This window comes from Portunus trituberculatus, chromosome 17 (assembly GCF_017591435.1).
Source record: "Portunus trituberculatus isolate SZX2019 chromosome 17, ASM1759143v1, whole genome shotgun sequence".
NCBI classification, from domain to species: Eukaryota; Metazoa; Arthropoda; class Malacostraca; order Decapoda; family Portunidae; genus Portunus; species Portunus trituberculatus.
The window spans coordinates 12850808-12875191 of record NC_059271.1 but is presented as its reverse complement, the minus strand read 5'-3'; the positions used below and the strand labels follow the sequence as shown (position 1 = coordinate 12875191).

The 24384-nt window shown below is 43.7% G+C and overlaps 1 protein-coding gene across 1 annotated transcript in view; it reads right to left on the bottom strand.

Moving 5' to 3' along the window:
- The window catches only part of LOC123504939 (innexin shaking-B-like), a 333181-nt gene extending 325995 nt beyond the window's left edge, over nt 1-7186 (bottom strand). Inside the window, exon 1 of the mRNA XM_045255894.1 lies at nt 4261-7186. Within this exon, the coding sequence (XP_045111829.1) occupies nt 4261-4617 (357 nt within the window). The 5' untranslated portion in view covers nt 4618-7186. The remainder of the gene's footprint in view (nt 1-4260) is intronic.
- Between the last annotated feature and the right edge of the window lie 17198 nt (nt 7187-24384).

Below are 24384 nucleotides of genomic sequence, written 5' to 3'. Positions count from 1 at the left end.
ATAAAACGCAAACACACACACACACACACACACACACACACACACACACAGAAAATGATCCGCGAAAAAGAAAAACACAGACTGAGAAAGGCAGGAAGGAAGGAAGGAAAGAAAGAAAAAAAGGACGAGAGGATGAAAGAGACGAGAAGAAAAGCAGAAAAAATAACAACAGAAGATAAGGAAGAAAAAAAAAAGTTAGGGAAGATAAGAGAGGAAGAATGGCACTAAGGAAAGGCAGAGGTTCTGATAAAAGCTAGAGAGAAAAACAAATATATATCTGTTTTTATTTCCCCCATTATTGTGATTGTTAACGATTCAACAGAGAGAAACGGATTGCGAAGGAGTCGACTGGCACTACGAGAGAGAGAGAGAGAGAGAGAATGAGACATGAAGAACAGCAGGGCGGGAAGATAGAGCATGGAAAAACGAAAAGTACAAGGATGGAAAAAGGGAGTGAGAGAACAGCATTGGAGACATGGTGCAGTAAAGGGGAGGAAAAGAAGGAGAGAAGGAAGGAACAAAGAGATCAGACAGGAGAAAAAAAATACGGAGAAAATAAAAAAAAAGTGAATGAAAAATACAGATTTAGAGACAGAGGACATGATAATGGTGGGGGATAATATTGATAACAGTGGCGATAGAAAGGAAAAAAAGATAATTACCGTATTTACCTATCTATTCGTATCCGAGGCTGGCAATCACATACAAAATATTACAAACTCACATGCATATCATTCAAATTCTTAGTCCCGAATGATAGAGCGAAATAGAAGTGAAACAAGAGGAGGCAAATGATAGAGGAGTGAGAAGGATAGGATATATAGATATATCAACACTACAACTTCCAAAAAATATATATTATACACTAATTAACACCACCATCCACCGTTATCATCTCCAGTTTTCAATCCAAAACGTATAGAAAATATCATATACAAACTCCACACTACCATCCATCCTCCCTCCACCTATTCCAGTCCACCGCCATAAATCCTCCATTCCTCCTCCCACCTAACCTCCGTCTATTCCAGTTCAATACCACTGTTGTACCTAATCCCTCCCCCTCAAGCTTGTTTTCTGTTCGCCTTGTCTCCGTTTTCTATGCGTGAGTTGCCATTCCGTCAGTTCAACCGTGCATGTGTTGTCAGTTCTACGCCTAACCTGATCCGCCCACGCCCTCCTCTCTGCCTCTGCTGGTGGTGGCAGTGGCGGTAGTGGCCAGAACATCCTCAGCTTTAGTTTGTTCCCTCGTCTAAGATGCTCCTCGGAATGCCACATATTATTCTTTCCATTCTCCTTCGAGTATCTCCAAGTTTACGGGCCACCACTTTTGTAAAGCTTCAGTTTTCTGCCCCATAAGTTATGAATGGTGGAATGTATTACTCACAGTCTTTTCCTTCCTGCGTTTGCTTTCTTTTTTTTTCCTATTGCACTATTAGCATCATAGATAAAAATGATCCAAGCGAAATGTGTTCAGATATATTTAAAAAGAAATGTATGTCAACGACAATTCTTCTGTCACTTGTTTTGCTTCATGGTCTTAGTTTTCACTTCAATGAGTTGCATAGAACGTCATCTTGATAAAGGTTATACATTGTGTAAGAGTCTGAAACCTTTATTGCAAGTGATACATCAAGCATTCACGTCTTCACACATTGCAATTCATACCACTTTTCCATCACTGAAAGATAGTATAAAGCTTTCAATTGTCGAATAAAATATGTAGCATGTAGACCAAAGCAAACAAGTATATTAATGCCTTCGCAAATACGTGCATATAGCAAAGGTAGATAACACGAAAAACAAATATAAAGATCACGAAACCAAATGTATTGCTAAATCTATCACTCTTTCAATATCGTCTTTCTCTTTCCTTTCTTCCTCCTTTTTCCTGGCCAGCACACCTCCACCTGGGAGCCCGTGTCTCGGCGGTGTCTCTTACAGGCCAATTATCACGCGGCCTCCGAAAAGCAACCGCCGATCAGACAAACTTCCATCGTCGGAAATTGAATCAAAATGCATCATTTCCCGACCAAGAAGTTACACTGTGTGTGTGTGTGTGTGTGTGTGTGTGTGTGTGTGTGTGTGTGTTTCACTGTTTGATCTGCTGCAGTCTCTGACGATACAGCCAGACGTTACCCTACGGAACGAGCTCAGAGCTCATTATTTCCGATCTTCGGATAGGCCTGAGACCAGGCACACACCATACATCGGGACAACAAGGTCACAACTTCTCGATTTACATTCCGTACCTACTCACTGCTAGGTGAACAGGGGCTACAGACACACCCAAATATCTCCACCCGGCCGGGGAATCGAACCCCGGTCCTCTGGCTTGTGAAGCCAACGCTCTAACCACTGAGCTACCGGGCACGTGTGTGTGTGTGTGTGTGTGTGTGTGTGTGTGTGTGTGTGTTCAATGTTCCTTCCGCTTCCTGTAACACCACTTTCACATCTCTACCATCATCATCAGCACCTCTATCTACCACTACACACATATACACGGACACACACCTCCAAGATGACCTTTTAAGTGTATATGTGTGTGTGTGTGTGTGTGTGTGTGTGTGTGTGTGTGTGTGTGTGTGTGTGTGTGTGTGTGTGTGTGTGTGTGTTTGTTTGTGTGTGTTATTGTGAGTATCACTGACAATTTGTTCTTCCACCCTTCTTTATCCTGTAACTTTTTATCGCATCTCTCTCTCTCTCTCTCTCTCTCTCTCTCTCTCTCTCTCTCTCTCTCTCTCACACACACACACACACACACACACACACACACACACACACACACACACACACACACACACACACACACACACACACACACACACACACACACACACACACACACACACACACACACACACACACACTAACACGTAAACAGAGCCATTAGCAAATTCAGACTCAGCGATGTTATCACAATAAGATAAGTGTTGTGAGTCTCCTGAGATATAGTGTCATTTTTGTCATAATTCGTTTTAATTGTACTGGTGTCTTTGCTTTGTGTTTTAATGTTCTTTTATTTATTTTTTGCATAACTGTATTTTCTTTGATATCAGTTACATTATCTCTAATTCTTGTTTCATTAGCTTTTTCTTTTCAACTGTCATCAAATTTTTCTAGTTATTTTGCTGCTTTCTTTAATGTCATATTTCAATAAAATTCGTCTCGTTCTATATATTTACCGGGTTCCCTTCTAATTTCCTTGCAAACTCGCTATTTTTCCAATGTACGTATTGTATTGTCTTGTTTCTTGCTCTTCAATAACTGGGTCAGGGGTACGTGTGGGTCAGAGAGTAAAGAGGGGTCGTTCCCGGGGCTGACGCACTCCCCTACCCGGTTGACAAGACTCTCTATGGCCCCTCGCCCCACGCAGATTGCCTCCCTAAGCCATTCTTGAACACTGAACACTATACCACCCATCACCCAGCAGTCCTTTTCTATACCTTCACTACTATAAAAGTTACATTGACAACAAAGACTTGAAGCATCACAAGATTTCAGAAGAGCAGTATTCTCCCCCAACCATTTACGGAGGTAGAATGCTCCCCGGTGTTCCACTAACGCTCACAATGCTTCCCGCTGCTTCACTCCCTTCTTGAAAGCTCTCCACTGCTCTGACATGAACTAGAATTCTCTCCCCAAAAGCTCTGTGATAATCAAGAGAAGCACCAACAACGATATATAGAAGGGAGTCCATTTCCCTGAAGATTAATCCGCGCCCGAGTCGCCTCCCGGGGAACGTTCAGGTCCACGGAACGGCCGAAAGGAAACCAATAACACAGACCCACAATCTCCGAGGCGACACCCACCAGGCAACACTACGTCCGGATCCGAGTGACTGACTGACTGATTAGCTGGCTAGGATAACTGTAGCTGCTTGATTAACTGAATGGCGGAATGTGTGACAGAGAGAGAGAGAGAGAGAGAGAGAGAGAGAGAGAGAGAGAGAGAGAGAGAGAGAATGGAGAGAGAGAGAATGAGTAATTGACTGACTGACTGACTGGTTGGTTGGCTGCCCGGCGAGTGATCTGACCCTGACCGAGGGGAAATTGGGTCATGAGGACAAACAGTAACTTTCATCTTAACACAAGAAGTATTGGGCACGTATGGATACGAAAAATGCACTCATAAACGTGCACAATAACGTGCACGCGGGCGCGCAGATGTACACACACATACACACACACACACACACACACACACACACACACACACACACACACACACACACACACACACGCAAGAGGGCTCACCTACCTGGAAGAAGAGGCAGAAGCACACCCACTGGTAGTACTTGACATATCGCTTCTCCTCGTCATCAGTCGACTTTTCTATCCCCGGGTGCGCCACGTCTACCCCGAGCCGCTTGCTGAAGGCCGAGGGGATGGTGTAGGTGGAGTGTATCCAGCAGTAGGTGTTGATCACGTCCTCCGGGATCTCCTTGGCGTGAATGCAGTCTATGGGGTTCCCGACGTACTGACGCGTGGTGACGATCAGGCTGAACGCGAGCAGGATCATCACCGTGATGGAGTAGTGGAGGCGGAACACCGAGGAGTCGATGTGCACGTGGGAGACCTTGATGAAGTTCTTGAGGCCACGGAAGATATCCAACATCTTGCCGGTCTTCTTCTTCTCGTCGCCGCACTGACTAAATTAACTCTCATTCACTTAGAGGCTTTTTTTCTCGAGCTCTCCTTTCAATTTTACTATTTATTATTTTCCGAGTGTCGTAATGCTCAGCGCTGTCTTGGCTTCCACGTTAACTGAAGAAAGTCTTTTTGTCCCAGAAAAAACACATCATCTCTGACTACATCTGACTAGACTCTCTCCTTGGCGGTGAGGGGAAGCCATTTACTAACTAAAGGATCTGGGGTTTAAGGGGTCAGTGAATTTTTAGAAAAAAATTATTCCAATTGTGCAAAATTATTTTAGGAAGTGTTTTGATTTTGAGGAGACCGATGGCAGGGTGGGAGGAGGAGGATCATCAGAAAGCCATGACCGCTCAGCATGACATACACTGCTCGCACTCACAACACCGCCGCGCAAGCACGCCACCGACCGCCCTCAGTCGAGACGAGAAGCACTGCCTTAGCTGCACCCTTTCCCGGTGCTGAGCTGCGAGTGAGACTCCTGCGGTAGAGGGAAGGACCTGCACTGACACCACCGAAGACTGTGGCCGCGAGGACGTGACGAAGGCGAGGGTGGGAGGCGGGAGGCGGCACAACACTCAGGGCACTCAGGAGCACACGACACCACGCGCGGTCTTCGGCCGAAGGGGATCAGACCATCTTATTGTCGCAAGGCTCGGCGCCGTCAGGGTCACACACACTTACAATAAGGCTCAAGGATTCTCCGGTTTAATTAAGGCTGAGGCTGTCGTTGACGTAAGGTAGAGGGAGTGGGAGAAGGGCAGTGGTGCAGGAGCCGCCGTCACTAGTCTGGCACCATCGACGTCGTGATGCCCACTGGAGGTTTGTTTGTGGCGGCGGGGGGCCGGTGGGCGTGGGGCGCGGAGGCCTGGGGTGTGATGGGCCTAGTTATCGTGTGAGACTCTTCCCCATTGATCTCACTGCGGTACCACGGGCGCGCGACTCCCAGCCTCCCGCTACACTAGCTAGCAGCCACTGGCCAGCCGCGCCACCAGGCCCCGCCCTCATCCAATCACAAGCCGCCGTCGCACTAGGGACACGCCCCCTCCACCTGACCTCACACCCACCTGGTGCTCTGCCCACACATACACACACACACACACACGGGTCCCTCAAATCACTCACAGTTAACAATGATACAGTTGCATATAAAATGCAAAAGATGCTACAACAGGCTCGCTCAGACTCACGTCAGGACACAGGCTCGCCGGCTAGGTGTTCTGGGGCCGCACATGGAAGGCTCGCGTAAACATGCAGCAGAGCGCCCTGTCGACGTCCTCCAGTGACCCAGTTTCACCAGCGGCCGCAGTCCTCATCCACCAGAGACCTGGAGCTTAAGAAAAGTTTTCCTCTCGAAGGAAGCGCCTCACGCGCAGCACTACTATTGCTATTTATCGAGTTTTGTGTTAGACGAGGGTTAGCTGCCTGCTCATGGCTGCTGCTCTTATTACAACACACATTCAGAGCACGTCTCGACACCCGTCGCTTGGGGATCACCAATTGCGCTTACAAATCCTCTCACAGCATTTTCATTATTCTTTCACTAATAAGTGAATAGCAAGTTTCTTACAGTCACTCCTCCGGCGACCTCGGCACCTCCTTTGATCTGCAGGTTATGGTGTAACGTTCTGTTTTTCCACTAACAACGATATTTTGTTTGGCCACAGTGTCGCTCTTTCAGCCTCAGCGCTTCTCCGTGGCGGTGGCCCAGCACTAGAAGAGAGAGAGAGCGGCCGAGCACCTGGGATCTGAAAGCCAGCGGGCGTCAGCACCTCGTATCTCTGGAGTCTTGCGACTCAGCTGCTCTCGGCAGCGGCGGCTTTGAGGCACTTTTGATTGGCGGCGGCGCGGTCCCTCCGAGGCCTCCCTCCGGTATCGGCGGGTCGTTGAACACTATTGGTGGCGTTATTAAGGCAGGAATGATGGGTCAATTACAATTGCTGGCAGAGGTGTGAGCCAGACAGTGCCAGCACCCAAGGGACGAGGCGGACCTGCCAGGAGCACCACACGCCGGAGGAGCGGCCTAGGGGGCGTGCCAGCACTCTAGCACTAGTCTGTCTGTGAGAGTCACGTCAGCAACTACAGGACGCAGGGCATAACTCGCGACTCCCGTCCACATGTGTCTGGCAAGAGGCAGTGGTGGAGGACCTGGCCGTGGCCGCGAGAGGGAGAACACCTGAGGGTGATCTGCTGATGACCCGCGGCTCTCCCAGTAGTGGCGGGGATGCTGCCGCTCGGGTGGTGGTGGTGGTGCTGCTGCTGGCACAGAAGCCGCGGAGGCACTGAGCGGGCCGGGCGGAGAGAGGGCCGCGCGCCCCCGCCCAAGAGGAGGGATGGGAGAGAGGGGACGTGAGGGGGCGCTTCCCAATTTGACGCAGCCCCTCGGTTCCTAGCTAGTTTTCCTTGTCTCCTCTTTATGTGCCGCGCTACCGCTACTGCTGCTGCCGCTACCGCCTCTACTACTGCTGCTGCTTCTCTACCTGCCTGTTTCATCATGATGCTCTGCAGCTCAACAGACCCTTCACTCCAAGCGCCCACGCCCACACCCACATCCACGCGTGTGTAGCCACCACATCCTACACCCTCTGGGCTAGATGCCAACCTGACCACCAGCTTACTTACACCTGAAAGCCTGTAGAGAGAGAGAGAGAGAGAGAGAGAGAGAGAGAGAGAGAGAGAGAGAGAGAGAGAGAGAGAGAGAGAGAGAGAGAGAGAGAGAGAGAGAGAGAGAGAGAGAGAGAGAGAAACGGATGCATCACATGAGATTTGGTGCAGAAATACATAATTGTCTCTAAAGTCGCTTTCAAAAGGAGGCTTAGTAAAAGACATAACGCTAACCACGCACTCTTAAGCTTTTGATGTCGCAGTACAAGTCATTGGCGCACTCAACGATTGGCCACGACACGCATCAGGCTTGAAATGACAGATTGAGTTTACAGTTGAAGTAAAATTATGACGGCAGCATCGAGATAAACATAACAGAGAGAGCAGAGACTAGAGAACAAGCCAGTGCCATCCACTGTGAGCATTCTCGCTTCTCTCACTATTTCATCTTATTTCATATATCATTTTCTGAAGTTCACCTTCTTATAAACATATCTTAGATAAGGGCGTGCAGAATGTTAATAAGAATATCAATTTGTGTGTGTGTGTATATGTGTGTGTGTGTGTGTGTGTGTGTGTGTGTGTGTGTGTGTGTGTGTGTGTGTGTGTGTGTGTGTGTGTGTGTCTCTATTCTCTATTAGATCTCTCTCTCTCTCTCTCTCTCTCTCTCTCTCTCTCTCTCTCTCTCTCTCTCTCTCTCTCCAATATATATATATATATATATATATATATATATATATATATATATATATATATATATATATATATATATATATATATATATATATATATATATATATATATATAGAGAGAGAGAGAGAGAGAGAGAGAGAGAGAGAGAGAGAGAGAGAGAGAGAGAGAGAGAGAGAGAGAGAGAGAGAGAGAGAGAGAGAGAGAGAGAGAGAGAGAGAGGGAGAGAGAGAACGAAAAAAAGAACGAGTAAACAAGAGACAAACCGAAACAAAATAAATAACCAAGATGAAGAACGAGAAACAGAAAGACAGGAGCAGGATAAGCAAGGCAAGACAAGGGTGACCACGAGCAGGGGAGGGAGAGAGAGAGAGGATAGGAGGCCGCGGTGTCCTTTTCCCCACGCGAGTCACGGAGGAACACGAAGCAGGACACTCGTTCCCGTCACGCAGCCTGTGCACATGAGCGACGGAGGGTGACGTGAGCTGAGCGACGACCCGCTGCTTCTCCGCCAGACGAGGTTGGGTCATGCAAGAAGCAGGTCACAGTACGCGGGACGATCCCACCAGCCTGGCGACGCGGTGTTTGTGTGTGTGTGTGTGTGTGTGTGTGTGTGTGTGTGTGTGTGTGTGTGTGTGTCGTGACTGAGACCAAAAACACTGTGTGTGTGTGTGTGTGTGTGTGTGTGACCGGTGTGTGTGTGTGTGTGACCAAAAACACTGTGTGTGTGTGTGTGTGTGTGTGTGTGTGTGTGTGTGTGTGTAAAATTCACCACGGTCGCCTGCTGGTCACCCAGCCAGTCTTCCCCATTACGGAGCGAGCTCAGAGCTCAAAGACCGATTTTCGGGTAGGACTGAGACCAAAAAACACTGTGTGTGTGTGTGTGTGTGTGTGTGTGTGTGTGTGTGTGTATAATTCACCACGGTCGTCTGCTGGTCACGTAGCCAGTCTTCCCCATTACGGAGTGAGCTCAGAGCTCATAGACCTGTGTGTGTGTGTGTGTGTGTGTGTGTGTGTGTGTGTGTGTGTGTGTGTGTGTGTGTGTGTGTTTCAGTCACAAAGGCAGGCAGGGAAGTTAGGTTGATGAGTCAGGCTTTCAGTCATATATACAGCTCACATAACATACTGTAAGTTAGTCATTCACGCAGCCTGTCATCCATATATCTAATCAGCCAATTAACAGGTAGGGTAGGAACTCAAAATATAGGTATTCAGTCATACAGCCAGAAATACAAACAAAAAAGCAAGTTAGACTAAACACATTACGCTGATAAGCCAGTTTGGTAGCCAGCCAGCCGACCAGTCACTCATGCAAACAGAAACCCAAACAGTCAAACATTCAGACGAATAAAAATGCCGAAGAATCTAAACATGTTTTAGAATAATTAAGAACCATATTTGCAATGACTCAAGAGATAATCAAAACAACTGGTATTTACAAGCTTATGAAGCGGAACGTCATGAGACGCATTAATAATAATATAATATAGCAACGTTGATATAGAATCACGTACGTCTCATTCTGGCAGACGAAACTACGTATATTCATATTATATTCTTCACGTTACCACCAATTCAATTATAATTTTCTATGAAAGTCAATTAAGAACATGCGCATGGCAGCTATGATATGAGAGTTAACGTAAAAAATATACTATAATGGTATACAACAGTAAAGTACACGATATTACTACTTGTTTTATTTTTTTCTTTTCTCACTATATTGGAGGCACATCAGATGATTAATGAACTCTTTCCTGATATTAGTTTGAGGTTACTTTCTCACACACACACACACACACACACACACACACACACACACACACACACACACACACACACAGGAATTCTGTAGATTTACTAAAATAATATCTTTGCACCACCACCACTGTCAAAAAAAATTTCGAGTGTAATCCACAAAATCGAGTAGTGTCTAAGAATACAAAGGCAAAAAACATAAACAAAACATTTCAAACATGATAAATGAATGCAAGCCAGCGTCACTAGTCAGTCTCACCAATATAGAACGGCGGGACACCAGTGAGTCCCCCACCACTCCCCTGGCAGCCTGCACGCCACGGGATCAGTCAGTCGCACAGTCACATGCTTAATTAACCTGATAGCAAACGAGTGGAGCGGAGAGTTAATAATGAGGCTTTCTAACCTTTGTATCTAGAGTGAGTGAGTGATGAACGTCACAGGAGCAAGACAGCGTTATGGATACCTGTGCTATGGTGCGACAGATTACCTTCCGTTGCATTGCCAGCATGCTACCCTCACCTTTCCCTCTTCATCCCTCTCACTCTCCCTTCACTCATACCTCCCTTCATTAACTTCTTTCAATCTTCTCTTCTACCCTCGTTCACTCACTCCTATATAATGCTGACCTCATCCTTGCTTCTTCTCACTTATTCCTCCTCTCACTCAAACCCCCTCTCCCTCGGTCCTTCTCTCACTTTCTCCCTTCACTTCTTTCTCTCTGTATTCTTCTTATCCAGTTCTTCCCCCATTCAATCACCCATTCACTCAAAACACGAAACTTTATATAGCCCTCAGACAGACAACAAATTATGCCTTATTCATCCGCAAACCAATGTATGTAGTATATTTAATTTCAGGCACATATCACTGCTACACAGGGACAAATTACTTTAATGGTGACTTTATTCATTTAAGCCATTGCCTTATTTACCTCTATCCAACCATTTGGCCCAACCATATCCAGTTCAACCTCAATGTACTGCTCTGTTCCATTCCAAATACATTGTTTCAATCGGTCCCGAAATACATGGTTTTATGTACTCCGCAAACGTGCGTCCTTATTCAGCTTCCAATTCATTATTTTACTCAGTTCCACCACTATGTACGAATACACTTCTTTATTCAGATCTTAAATCACTGACTTACCTACAGAGTCCCAAACCACTATCTTATATAGTCGTAAAATTATTCCCATATTCCCTAAACTTACTATCTTATTCATACTATCTTATTCGTATCCTAATTCATCTTTTAAAACCTAGATCCTATGCCCAAGCTTTTTCACTGCCTTGAACATTTCTAAACCTATTATATCTACTCAGATCCCATACTCCATCCATTTTACATGCACCTCATCCTCCTCTCCTATCCCGATCTCTCCTAATCCTTTGTACTCTGAAATATATTTTTTCATGCAATATAGTGGAATATCACAGCTTCCTCTTTGTCTTCTTCATTCCGAAACCCACTATTATGGTTGAAATATAAGACATTAATCCCTATACATGCATACTCATAAGGAACAAAATTTCTGGGACGTATTTATTCTTCCTTTGCATTTAATCATATCCCCGGTTATTCGATGTCTAACTCATCTCCAAGCCAACTGCCATAAGCCTCATTGAGACCACTAATCATAACACAAGTAACGTCATAGAGGTTACGGAGTGTTGGTGGTGCTTGTTTTTCTTTGTGTTCATATCTTCCTTACGTCATGACCAAACCTGTCTGACCAAAGTGTACCCCTGGTGATGAAGTATTTGTACACTATCCAACACTAATGTAGCTTGATAGCGTCTCCTTTCTCCTCTAGTGGGTCTCCCTCTCATTTCTACCCCTTTCCTTCCTTCCTTGGCTGGCTCTCTCTCTCTCTCTCTCTCTCTCTCTCTCTCTCTCTCTCTCTCTCTCTCTCTCTCTCTCTCTCTCTCTCTCTCTCTCTCTCTCTCTCGTACTCTTATTCCTCCCACGTTCTGAATTATTTCTTCCTTCTCATTCACTATGCACACAATATTTACATTTTTTCTCACTTTGCTTCTCACCTTTCTTCTTCTCTGCCTCTTCCACCTCATCCTCCTCATACTCGTATCCCTTGCCCTTGTCCGCAGCTACACGTCCTTCTTTACTGTCCCTCATTTTTTTCTCTTCTATTCTATTCTATTCTCGTCGTTCTTGCCCTTCTCCTTCTCCTCTTCTCTCACTCCTCTTCGTCCTCCTCGTTGTTCCCTAGCTCTTGAAACGCAGTGAGAGTGATGGCGGGAAGCAAAAGTCTGATTTCAAAGATTATTCTAAACGGTGTCTTCTCTTTGTAACCTGACGCCGGAGACATGAGAAGGACACGGAGGGCAGGAGCGTGGGAAGAGGAGGTGGCGATGGCGGTGGAGGTGGTGGTGGTGGTAGTTGAAAGTGTATTGAAAGATGATCATATAAAGATGTATTCCAGGAAACGTTAGAAGGGCAGATGGGCAACAAAGGGAAATTGAAAAAATAACTAGAGAAGAAGGAAAAAAAAGAGAGATGGGGTAAAAAAGGGTCATATGGACAAAGTGAGTTACGTGAGAAGAGAGAGAGAGAGAGAGAGAGAGAGAGAGAGAGAGAGAGAGAGAGAGAGAGAGAGAGAGAGAGGGAAAAACGTGAGGGCGAGGAGGGTGAAAGTGATGGTGGCACCAGGGTGGTTGACGGTGAAGAAGCATCAGCGTGTGACGAGGGCGATCAGAGTGAAGCGGATAGAAGAGAAGGATGAGGAGCAGGATGAGGAGGAACAAAGGAACTGAAAATAACACAATAAAAGAACAAACATATGGGAATTATCTACCATATCTCATCTCACCACCCGTTGTAAATATCTCGCCAGCAGCACGTGACAAAGGTGGTCAGGCGGAGAAGAGTGAGAAACAAAGAAACAAGTAAACATAAAGAAAGAGCTAACAAAAGTAAAATATCTACGAAATCAAATGTTGGTTTTAAAGATCTTGGCATTTATACGTGATAAAAGCGATCAGCAGCAGAATCAGCAGCAGTAGCAACAGCAGCAGCAGGAGGAGGAGGAACAAAGAAACAATACAAGAACTTCAAGTAAATATCAGCAGAACTTTTACCCCCCACAAGATTATTGATGATAACTTAAACACTATAATCAAAGAATGAAATGAACAAAGAACAAGTAGAAAAAAGCAAAAAAACAAATTCTTTGTAGAGAACCATCTTATCTGTAACCAGGGCAGTTACTTATCAAACTGTATACTTAAACTATATATACTAACAAGTAACAAATAGAAAGAATAGAAGGAAAATAGGACATGGACAAGAGGGGAAGGTGGACAAAGACGAAGGTGTGAGCAGGGCAGGAGCTGTGACTCATTTCGGATGCTGTGTCTGATCAATATTACGGCCATTACGCATTTAGAGCCCCCGACTGCAGCGCGACGGGGAGGAGACCAGTGGGGAGAGAAAGAGGGAGAGAAGCGTGCTAGGGAAGCGACCACGTAAACTTTCATCTTTTCTTTCTCTTTTTTTCCCTTCAGTCTTTTGATGGAAAAAAAGGAAGATGATATGTTTAGAGAAGGTATGCTGGCTGGGCGTACGTGTGTCCATGAAATGTATACTGATGGAGACGACAATGAAAATATGTAGCAATGGTTGTGGAGGAGAAAATAAATGTGACTGGTAAATATTCGGTGGATAAGGAAAATAAATCCTGAAAGAAGCAATGAAAAATAAGGAAGATAAGGAAGATATATATATATATATATATATATATATATATATATATATATATATATATATATATATATATATATATATATATATATATATATATATATATATATATATATATGGAGGCAAGATTAGTTGAAAATATATGAGTGAAAGAACTATACGTAAATATAAATGCAGTACAGATCACTCTCGCTGGCGGGAGAGAAGGACATGAAAAATGAACGTTTCAAAAAAAATACAAATTGGAAAATGTAAATTGGCCAATGTTTTGATGCATGTTGCTGCTGCTGTTCTGTGATGACAATGGTAGGAAATGAAAACATAAACCATAATTACAAACCGTTTTCTGTTGAAGTTACGCAGCCAAACTCAAGCATCATGCACAGTACAAACCCAATAGAGACATACAACTTTAACGTCCATTTCCCCCGCCAAAAAATGAAAAAAAGATTAATCATGTACTGGCAGTGTTATACAATTATGTAAAAGCTGAATGACATAAAGATAAAATGTACAGCTGACTGCTGAACCTTTGGCTAAAGAATCATTAAATTTCAACAGCTTGACGTATTAAAAATTATAACTTTCGTCAAAATTTTAAATTGCTCGGTAAAAGTGGACCCATTTAGTGTGTGCGTGTTGAGAGGGAGAGGGAGGAGAGAGAGCAGAGAGAGGGAGAAGGAGAGGGAAGGGACAGCGTTGTTGATTTTATACACAGCGGCTCAACGTTGCCACTTCTTCCCTTTTGGCCTTGCATTCACTGTGGCCGGCTGGTAATCGCGGAGGAGAGGCAAGACCCGGGCCACTAGAGACCGAGACCCTCATCAACATCAGCACAACGCAACACAACACAACACCTTTCAATAGAACGGCGCGAATACAACACAACCATCACGTCACTGATGAACCAAAACAACACCTCAGACTTCCATCGCTAAACACACACACACACACACACACACACACACACACACACACACACACACACACACACACACACACACACACACAAGTAGCGGAGAAGGCTTCAATTCAACTCTTCCCACCAAGCAGAAGCAGTCGAAGGCCATGACAGAGGATGTCGTGAATCGGCCCACAAATCCTCCCACGCCTCATTCCAGCCAGCCCAAATTCACAACTTGAGACATTGGCCACGAATCCACCACACATCATCCATTAACTTGTGATTACTTGTGGCTCTCCGTCTTGAATTTTCTTAAAACATGTCCTGGATGTTTGGGGTTGGTGTCGCTTCCTCAGCCTTCGTCACTTTCGCCTCACGTCCACAGAAGCGATGGGCAGCGATCACCGAGGTGGAGAATCACGAGCAATGACTTGAGTAGAGAGGTAAGCAAGAAATTTGAAGGAACAGGAGTCTCTTATCGGAACACAGCTGTTGCCTCGTTCCCTCTCCTTGGCTCTGCGCCTCTCCAGTCCCTTCCTCCTCCTCCTTCTTCTTCCTCCTCCTCCTCGCCCTGTTCTCCACTCTTTGCCTCACTATAAATCTTAGTAGAGAGAGATTCATGCCCCCAAGAGACCGCCAGTAGGAGGTGAGGACTCATACGCTATAAGCAAGGAGACACACAAGCCTGGATGCCTCACTGCCCTCCTCGCTCCCTTCCTCCCTCTCTCAGCATTCAATACAACAACGTAGTCAGACTGTCAGAGAGCCAAACAACCACTCGGCCTGACGATCAACAAACTATCCAGTCATCCAAATATCTAGACAATCATTCTTGTATCTCTAAAACAAGAACGTCAGCCAACATTCACTTCAGACTGTCTGCCATAGAGTCAGCAATTTAATCATCACGCGTGTCTAGTTAACCTGTCAATCAGCGGTCTAACCACCCTAATGGGCCATCACGCATTCAATTAGCCAGTCATTAGGTGCGTTCACAGCAAGGCAGTCTGTGGGTGAGGATATTCCAGATTAGTTTCGACATTTAATGGAGTTATTGGCGCTGCTTCTTCCACTAAGGAACATAATAAGTAAGCGAGTTAGCACACAAAGGTAAGCCAGACCAATCTTTTTATTACGCAGGCGAGCGAAACTAACTCTCATCTAAAAAAAAAAAAAATAGTTACCAAGTCAACACATCAACTCATCCACATCATCACACCATCAAAGTCCCTCACATACCACACATATCTTCATCCACCATAGCACCTCTCTGCCTCATCCATATCATCACTCATTCCTCCCCAACCAAGAAACATTTTCGCCCACTCATCCATATATTCATCCCAGACACATTTTCATCCACCCATCACATCTCCATCTCATCTACATCTACCTACCATTTCACATCCCAACGCATCACCCACTCCTCCACATCTCCACCTAATCCTCACCAGCAGAGCCAGGTCAGGACACTCAGAACGTTACAAAAGCAGCAATTTAGGTCATAATTGTGTGGGCATTGTCAATCATACGATGCGCTTAGTGGAAAGGAGCAAGATGGTTTTGTAATTGCTTAGGCAGTCAGTCAGTCAAGATGTGAGTCAGTGGTTCAGTCAGTTTCCTCAGTATTCATTCAGCAGTCTATTCATTCTTCAGATACTCTTCTTTAAGTCATCAGTTTGAAAAGCCAAAGGTAGGTCCATCTTTCTCCTCCATCCGACGTATTCCGGAGGGTAAATACGCGACTGAGTGTGTGTGTGTGTGTGTGTGTGTGTGTGTGTGTGTGTGTGTGTGTGTGTGTGTGTGTGTGTGTGTGTGTGTGTGTGTGTGTGTGTGTGTGTGTGTGAGAGAGAGAGAGAGAGAGAGAGAGAGAGAGAGAGAGAGAGAGAGAGAGAGAGAGAGAGAGAGAGAGAGAGAGAGAGAGAGAGAGAGAGAGAGAGAGAGAGAGAGAGAGAGAGAGAGAGAGAGAGAGAGAGAGAGAGAGAGAGAGAGAGAGAGAGAGAGAGAGAGAGAGAGAGAGAGAGAGAGAGAGACACAGAGAGACAGAGAGAGAGAGAGAGAGAGAGACACACACACGCACGCACGCACACACACACACACACACACACACACACACACACACACACACACACACACACACACACACACACACACACACACACACACACACACACACACACACACACACAGAAACAGCTAACAAGTGAAAATAAACACAAACAACACATGACAAATTTCCTCTTTCCTCAATACTATCTTTTTTTTTGTTTACGTTCCCTTCCACTTCCTCTCTCTCTCTCTCTCTCTCTGGCAACCCACAAAACAAAACAAAAATTCTGGATGACCCGTTTGTTTTACACACACACACACACACACACACACACACACACACACACACACACACACACATCACGGGGATTACCTTTCCTTTCTTTCAGAACACCACAGAAATAAAAACACAATAAAACATAGACGTGCATTCTATAAAACCAAGCATAACAGGGAGTTGCATAGAAACACCTGCGCCCGCCGCGGCTCACCTTTGTCTAAATGCCTCACCTGGGACCACGCAAAGCCACAGGACAGCAGGTGTGCATAGGTGAGGAAAGACTCCCGAGAGAGAGAGAGAGAGAGAGAGAGAGAGAGAGAGAGAGAGAGAGAGAGAGAGAGGAGGGTAAACAACTTGATGTAAACAAACAAGCTTGAGTGGATGTTTAGTGTGTGTGTGTGTGTGTGTGTGTGTGTGTGTGTGTGTGTGTGTGTGTGTGTGTGTGTATGTGTGTGTGTGTGTTTGTGTGTATATCAATCTCTATGATCTCCTCTCTATCTCTCTCTCCTCTCTTCTCTCTCTCTCTCTCTCTCTCTCTCTCTCTCTCTCTCTCTCTCTCTCTCTCTCTCTCTCTCTCTCTCTCTCTCTCTCTCTCTCTCTCTCTCTCTCTCCCCCACTCTCTCTCTCCCTCTCTCTCATCGCCCCCCTCAGGAGCACCTAGGCACAAAGCAAGTGGGCATCATTAGGTAATCATAAGGTAAACACTGAATAGAGTTTGAAGGCACGCGAAAACCATCTCAGAGGTTATACTTAGCACTTCTAGGAGCTGTAGAGGAGGAGAACGAGAAGAGGAAGAGAAGGAGAGGAAAGACGAAGAGAAGAGGAAAGACGAAGAGGAAGAGAGGGAAGACAAAGGAGGAGGAGGAGGAGGAGGAGGAGGAGGAGGAGGAGGAGGAGGAGGAGGAGGAGGAGGAGGAGGAAGAAGAGAAAAGGAGGAGGAGGAGGAGGAGAAGGAGAAAGAGGAGGAGGAGGAGGAGGAGGGAAAAGAAGGTTAACACAAAGCAAAAGATGCAGCAAGAGATAGAATGACCATGAACAATGAAAGTTATAACAGGGAAAAAAAAAGAACTAAAGGAAGAGGAATTACAAAAGAGAAGGAAGGGGAAGAAGTACAGGAAGAGGAAATTAAAAAATAACAACCGATGAAGTAGACAAAATGGGTTGTAACTAAAATGAGGTGAAGAGAAGACAACAGAAGAAGGACGAGAAGGAAGAGAAAGACGAGTAGGAGGAGGGAAAAAATAATAGTGAAAAAATACAACAAGATATAAAAACAATAATAAAGAGATGACCAAAAGACAGATTAGAAGAAAAAAAATGGACAATATGGTGAAATAAAGTGTCTTAGATATATTAATAGTAGAGATATGATGATGTTGACAGATGATGATGGAAGGGATGAAAGACAAATATAAAATTCAAATAGGAAGGAAAAGCATGACAAAGAAAGTAAAAGGGGACAGACATAAAATACACAGAAGAATGGAGGAGAAGACGAAGATAACAACATACGAAAGAGAACAAAAGAATGAAAGCAAAACACACAAAAAGAGAAGAAGAATGACAAAGGGAAACATAAAAGAAAAACTACTGAATTAATGAAGGGAAGGATGGAAATAGAAAGAAAAGGAGAATAGTTAAAAGGATGATGAGGGAGAAAGAAAATATCGTCAGAAACAGAAAACAGAAAAAAAACGGAAACCAGAAAAGGGAAAAAATGAAAAGAGAAAAAAAAAAAAAAGCTTAAGGATTAAAAGAGAGAAAACGAAAAGAAAAATTGACAATGGAATTAAGATGGAGGAAAGTAGGCAAAAGAGAAACGAGAAATAAAAGGAGGAGGAAAGAAACTAAGGAAGGAGGAAGAAGGACCGAAGAAAAACAAGTAATGGAATGGAAAAGGAGGAAAGAAGTCAACAAAGGGAGACCAACCGATGAATAATTGAATTGGGGAAGGAAAATAACAGGTAATGGAATGGAGATGGAGAAAGAAGAGAAAAAAAAGGAAAACAAGTAGAAAAAAAGGAAGAGCTAATAAAGAAAGAATAAAATAGGTAACCATCGGAGAAGAACAATGAGCAAGAAGATAAAACAGGCGTGTCGTTGGCAGATGGAAGCGTTTGTTCGGCGATGGAGTCCTGCGTCATGGAGGAGGAGGAGGAGGAGGAGGAGGAGGAGGAGGAGGAGGACAAAGAAGAGTGGTAAAGAGAGAGAAAGATGAATGAAAGAAAAAAATGAGAGAAGAACAAATGAAGCTGGGATGGAAGGAATAAATAGAGAGAGAGAGAGAGAGAGAGAGAGAGAGAGAGAGAGAGAGAGAGAGAGAGAGAGAGAGAGAGAGAGAGAGAGAGAGAGAGAGAGAGTTGACTTATACTTATCAAGAATTCAGTTTAAATATAACTTTATATTATGAATACATGAAGAAACAATATGGTAATTTTTGTCCCCTGCTTTCACTCTCTCTCTCTCTCTCTCTCTCTCTCTCTCTCTCTCTCTCTCTCTCTCTCTCTCTCTCTCTCTCTCTCTCTCTCTCTCTCTCTCTCTCTGGGAGGTGAGTCAGGTTAGAATGCACGACATGAAAACAAAAACACATAAAAAGAAAGAGAGAGAGAGAGAGAGAGAGAGAGAGAGAGAGAGAGAGAGAGAGAGAGAGAGAGAGAGAGAGAGAGAGAGAGAGAGAGAGAGAGAGAGAGAGATAGGGTGGGTCGGGTGAGAGAAGGTAATTGAAACAATGATCTAGTTTTTTTTCTAAAAGTTGTAGTAGTAGTAGTAATAGTAATAGTAGTAGTAGTAGTAGTAGTAGTAGTAGTAGTAGTAGTAGTAGTAGTAGTAGTAGTAGTAGTAGTAGTAAGACAATAACAAAAAAGTAACAAAGTTAACATCAACAGCAAGGACAGGAAGATCATCATTATTAGTAACGATAATAGTAATAATGATAATGTTAATAATAACAATAATAATAATAATAATAATAATAATGATAACAATACTACTATTACTACTACTACTACTACTACTACTACTACTACTACTACTACTACTACTACTACTACTACTACTACTAATAATAATAATAATAATAATAATAATAATAATAATAATAATAATAATAATAATAATAATAATAATAATAATAATAATAATAATAATAATAATAATAATAATAATAATAATAATAATAATAATAATAATAATAATAATAATAATAATAATAATAATAATAATAATAATAATTATAATAATAATAACAATAATATAAATGATAATAATAATAATAATAATAATAATAATAATAATAATAATAATAATAATAATAATAATAATATAATAATAATAATGATAATAATAATAATAAATAATAATAATAATAATAATAATAATAATAATAATAATAATAATAATAATAATAATAATAAAAGTAAATACTGAGGACCACACAACAATAATAACAAGCCAAGGGAAACAGGATAAGCCGCGTAGTGCGTTTTTAGCATTGCAATGAGCGCCATTTTGTTGCATTGTGTTAGTCTTGCAAAACATTTTTCTCGTGTTACTGTTGCAACACAACTCCATTTTTCCCCCTTCAGTGTTTTACAGCGAAACCCTCTTAGTGGAAGTAAACTGTTGGGCCACACTGTTACCTTTTTTATACTAATCTGGTTCCGGAGATTTACTTTATCTCCCTCAGACCCATTCTCTCTCTCTCTCTCTCTCTCTCTCTCTCTCTCTCTCTCTCTCTCTCTCTCTCTCTTTCACATTATAGAGAGGTGCTTTCCTTTTGTATTTCGTCAAACCCATAACTCATTGGCTGCGTTTGCTTTTTCTTTTTTTTTTTTTTGGCTGCTTAATGAAACATCTTGTTCAAATTTACACTTATCACTTTGAGTCAGCACTTACAGCAAATTAATAGATGACATGTCTAGTAAAATAATGATTTGATTATATTTTTCAAAAGTTATAACTATTATTAGCAATTAAAGGGTTAAAACTGACAAAATTAAACTCAAATTGATCGTTTATTAGAAACGCTAGTACACAAAACGTTTCTATCATGTAAAATATTTGCCACATCTGCCATATCATCTCTATTACACAAAATACATAAATGCGACATGTGCTTCCATTTTCTTTCACCGTCTTCTCGTTTCTCGTTCTAACCGTTCCTAACTTCCATCTTTCCCTTCCTCTCTTCTTCCCTCTCACCTCCTCTCCTCCTCCTCCCTACCAATTTCCATATTTCTCTCCCTCTTTCCCCCACGTCCGTCCCTGTGAACCTCCTCCACGGCACAACCAGGATTTATACAGGAGCACTGGCTGACTTTTTGAGACTGTACAAAACGTGACTTGGATTTATGAAAGTGACTGCAAGGGCAGGAAAGCGTCCGCTTCTCATTCAGTGGTCCAGTAAAGAAAGAAAACCTGGAATGACAAATGAAAACTAAGCACAGACTTATAAGAAACTATTAAGGAGACAAAAGAGCGTCTCTACTTTTTCTATAGCATCTTCTTTTCCTTTCCTTCATCCTTTAACATCTACAACAATATCATCCTTTTGTATTGCCAACAATCTCACAAGCATTCGATCATCCTTTTGACCATCATCAAGCATTCGATCATCATCAAACTGAAACTATATACGACAACCTCTTCTTTATCCTTACCCTCCCCAACTTACTCCTACTCTATCACATACAATTACATTATACAATTAAACTCCTCTTCCTCTTCCTCCTCCTCCTCCTCCTCCTCCTCCTCCTCCTCCTCCTCCTCCTCCTCCTCTTCTCCTCCTCCTCTCCCTCCTCCTCCTCCTCCCCCTCCTCCTCCTCCTCCTCTTCCTCCTTTTACTATTACTACTGCTACAACAACAACAACAACAACAACAACAACAACTACTACAACTACTACTACTACTACTACTACTTCTACTATCTCTACTACTACCACTACTATTATTACCACTACTAGTCTTATGAACAATAATATAATATCTTAAACACAACAGTCACAACCATGACCATCACCTCTTCCACCGTTACTACAACAATGCTCCCGTGAAGTTTTCACTAAACATCCCTTACCACCACCACCACCACCATCACCACCCTGCCACGTCAAATAGCAGCCGCGCCCGGGGCAAGACGGAGGCTAAGGGGTTGAAGGAAAAGTTTTCCTCTTCCAGTTATTAACAAGACAAACATTTGGGTTATTCAGTAGTTTTGGTGCAGAGGCAAGAGCAAGAGCAAGGGCAGAGAGAGAGAGAGAGAGAGAGAGAGAGAGAGAGAGAGAGAGAGAGAGAGAGAGAGAGAGAGAGAAAGCACAAAAAAAACATAAAAGCAGACTGACAGACAAAAATACGAACAGATCGACAGACGGACAGATACAGTGCATGTCCCCTCCTGACGAACAAACACATGTGGGGAAGGCTTATGTATTGGCCCTCAGAGGGGAAAATAAATTAGGGTGAGAAAGTGAGGAGAGGGAGAGAGAAGAGGGGAGAGCGAGAGAGAGAGAGAGAGAGAGAGAGAGAGAGAGAGAGAGAGAGAGAGAGAGAGAGAGATGGAAATGAATAGATATACCAGATAATTCAGCAAACCCTGCCTAATAATAAGCATTAACTTGAGATGCATCCCAGATCTTCCTCCACCTCCTCCTCCTCCTCCGTTTGAGCCCCAATACGCATGCGATCAGAACATAGTCTTAATAGAATCTGATTACCGCAATAGGGGTTCGCGGAATGTCTTGGTTGTGTGTGTGTGTGTGTGTGTGTGTGTGTGTGTGTGTGTGTGTGTGTGTGTGTGTGTGTGTGTGTGTGTGTGTGTGTGTGTGTGTGTGTAATAGTAGGAATTATAATTTGGTGCTATTGTTAGCGATACTATTACTGTTACTATATCTAGTTTTGGTATAACACTACCAACTACTAATACTAATTTTCTATTTTCCCTATGATGAAAAAAGAGCTATAACACCACCACCACTACCACCAACATCAACAACAATAATAAGAACCACCTCCAGCCACCCCGAAACATCACCTCCATCAACATCCACCCATACCCAACACTCCTCTGCACATTTTAGTAGTAGATTTTGGTGCAGGAGTTAAGCCAGCAGACACGGAGAGGCAGCCGCGCCCGCTCGAGCAGAGCCTCCCAGCCTCCAGGCTACTCCGTGGAGGGCCTGCCATTGCGTTACGCAGCGGCCCTAGTTTACGATACGCGCTAGCTGGTCGATAACACGGGGAGATTAACTTAGCTCTCCCTACAGCCGCGTCCACAAGTACTGCGTCTGACCCGTGTCTTGAAGCACGCACACAGGCACGCGTACACGCACGCACGCACGCATGCACACGCAGGCACGCACACACACTCCCTCTCCCCCTATCTTCCTCTCTGTGAATGCCTCTATTAACACCATGCAAAGCGGTGCCGTCCTGCCATCCTGATTCTTGTATTCATATATGCCGCGCGACTTTCAAAGCAGCTTGCATAATCCCATCTGCGTGGCCTGGAGAGGATCTGCTGGTGGACCGACCTGACACACTCTACTAGACTGATGTCAAATGGTTGTGTATGGGAAGGATGAAGGGGTGGAGAAATAGGTTGGGATAAGGCATATAAGTGGGAAACAGGATAAAAAAAAGTTTTACGTTAATGGAGAGATTTTTTTTTTTTTAACAATAAGGCCTATAGCGCCTGTAGGCTCACTTGAAGAGTGTGTAGAAAGCACTGTTCAGCTTCCGCCCATTAGTGGCGCAGGCAGTTTTATTTATAGTGATACCCATATTAGGGCCCATATCACCACCCAAGCTCATCTTGGGTGTAACCACCTAGAACCTGATTATCATGGTGACATGTAGGTAATTTTAAACCACTCGACAAATGGCAGTGTTTTAAGGCTGTACGTGGTGGGATTCGAACCTACGCGTGGACGTCTGCCCGATCCCACGCTCATCACCTTATCCACTGCGCCAGTTAGGTTATGTAAGTGTGTGTGTGTGTGTGTGTGTGTGTGTGTGTGTGTGTGTGTGTGTGTGTGTGTGTGTGTGAGAGAGCAGGTACAGTGGGTGAAAAGTTGGGGAAAAATAAGTGTTTCGTTAGTGGATGGTAAGTTAAAACAAGATTTTCTAAGTTGATGGAAAGGTAGTATAATAGTTTACGTTATGTGGATGTGTATGGGAAACCAGGAAGAATGGTTGTACAACAATTAATAAATATGTTACGTTTTGTATATGGATGACTGTTAGGAAGATGTCTTTTTGATGGATTTAGAGGTAGATAAGTACCACGGTGGTTGGTTAAGCTGGGTGTGTGTGTGATGGTGATTGTGTATGTGTGTGTGTATGGCAGAGCTGATAAAGTAAGGGAGGGTGAAAGTGGATAGAAAAATTTCTTGCTGGGTTTAAAGGTAGGTAAGTAAATAAAAGTTATTATGGCGTTTCTTTGTTGTTGGTGGTGGTAAAGTAAAGTAAGCTATGGGAGGTTGCAGTAGGGTAGGATCAGTTTTGTGTGTGTGTGTGTATGTGTGTGTGTGTGTGTGTGTGTGTGTGTGTGTGTGTGTGTGTGTGTGTGTGTGTGTGTGTGTTTGCTAGGTTGTGGTGGCGGTGGTCAAGATAAGCAATAAAATGTAAATATACGAGTATATAGTTTGAAGGAGAATAAATTTCCTGTGTGAGGTTAGGGATGTGAGGAGAGAGAGAGAGAGAGAGAGAGAGAGAGAGAGAGAGAGAGAGA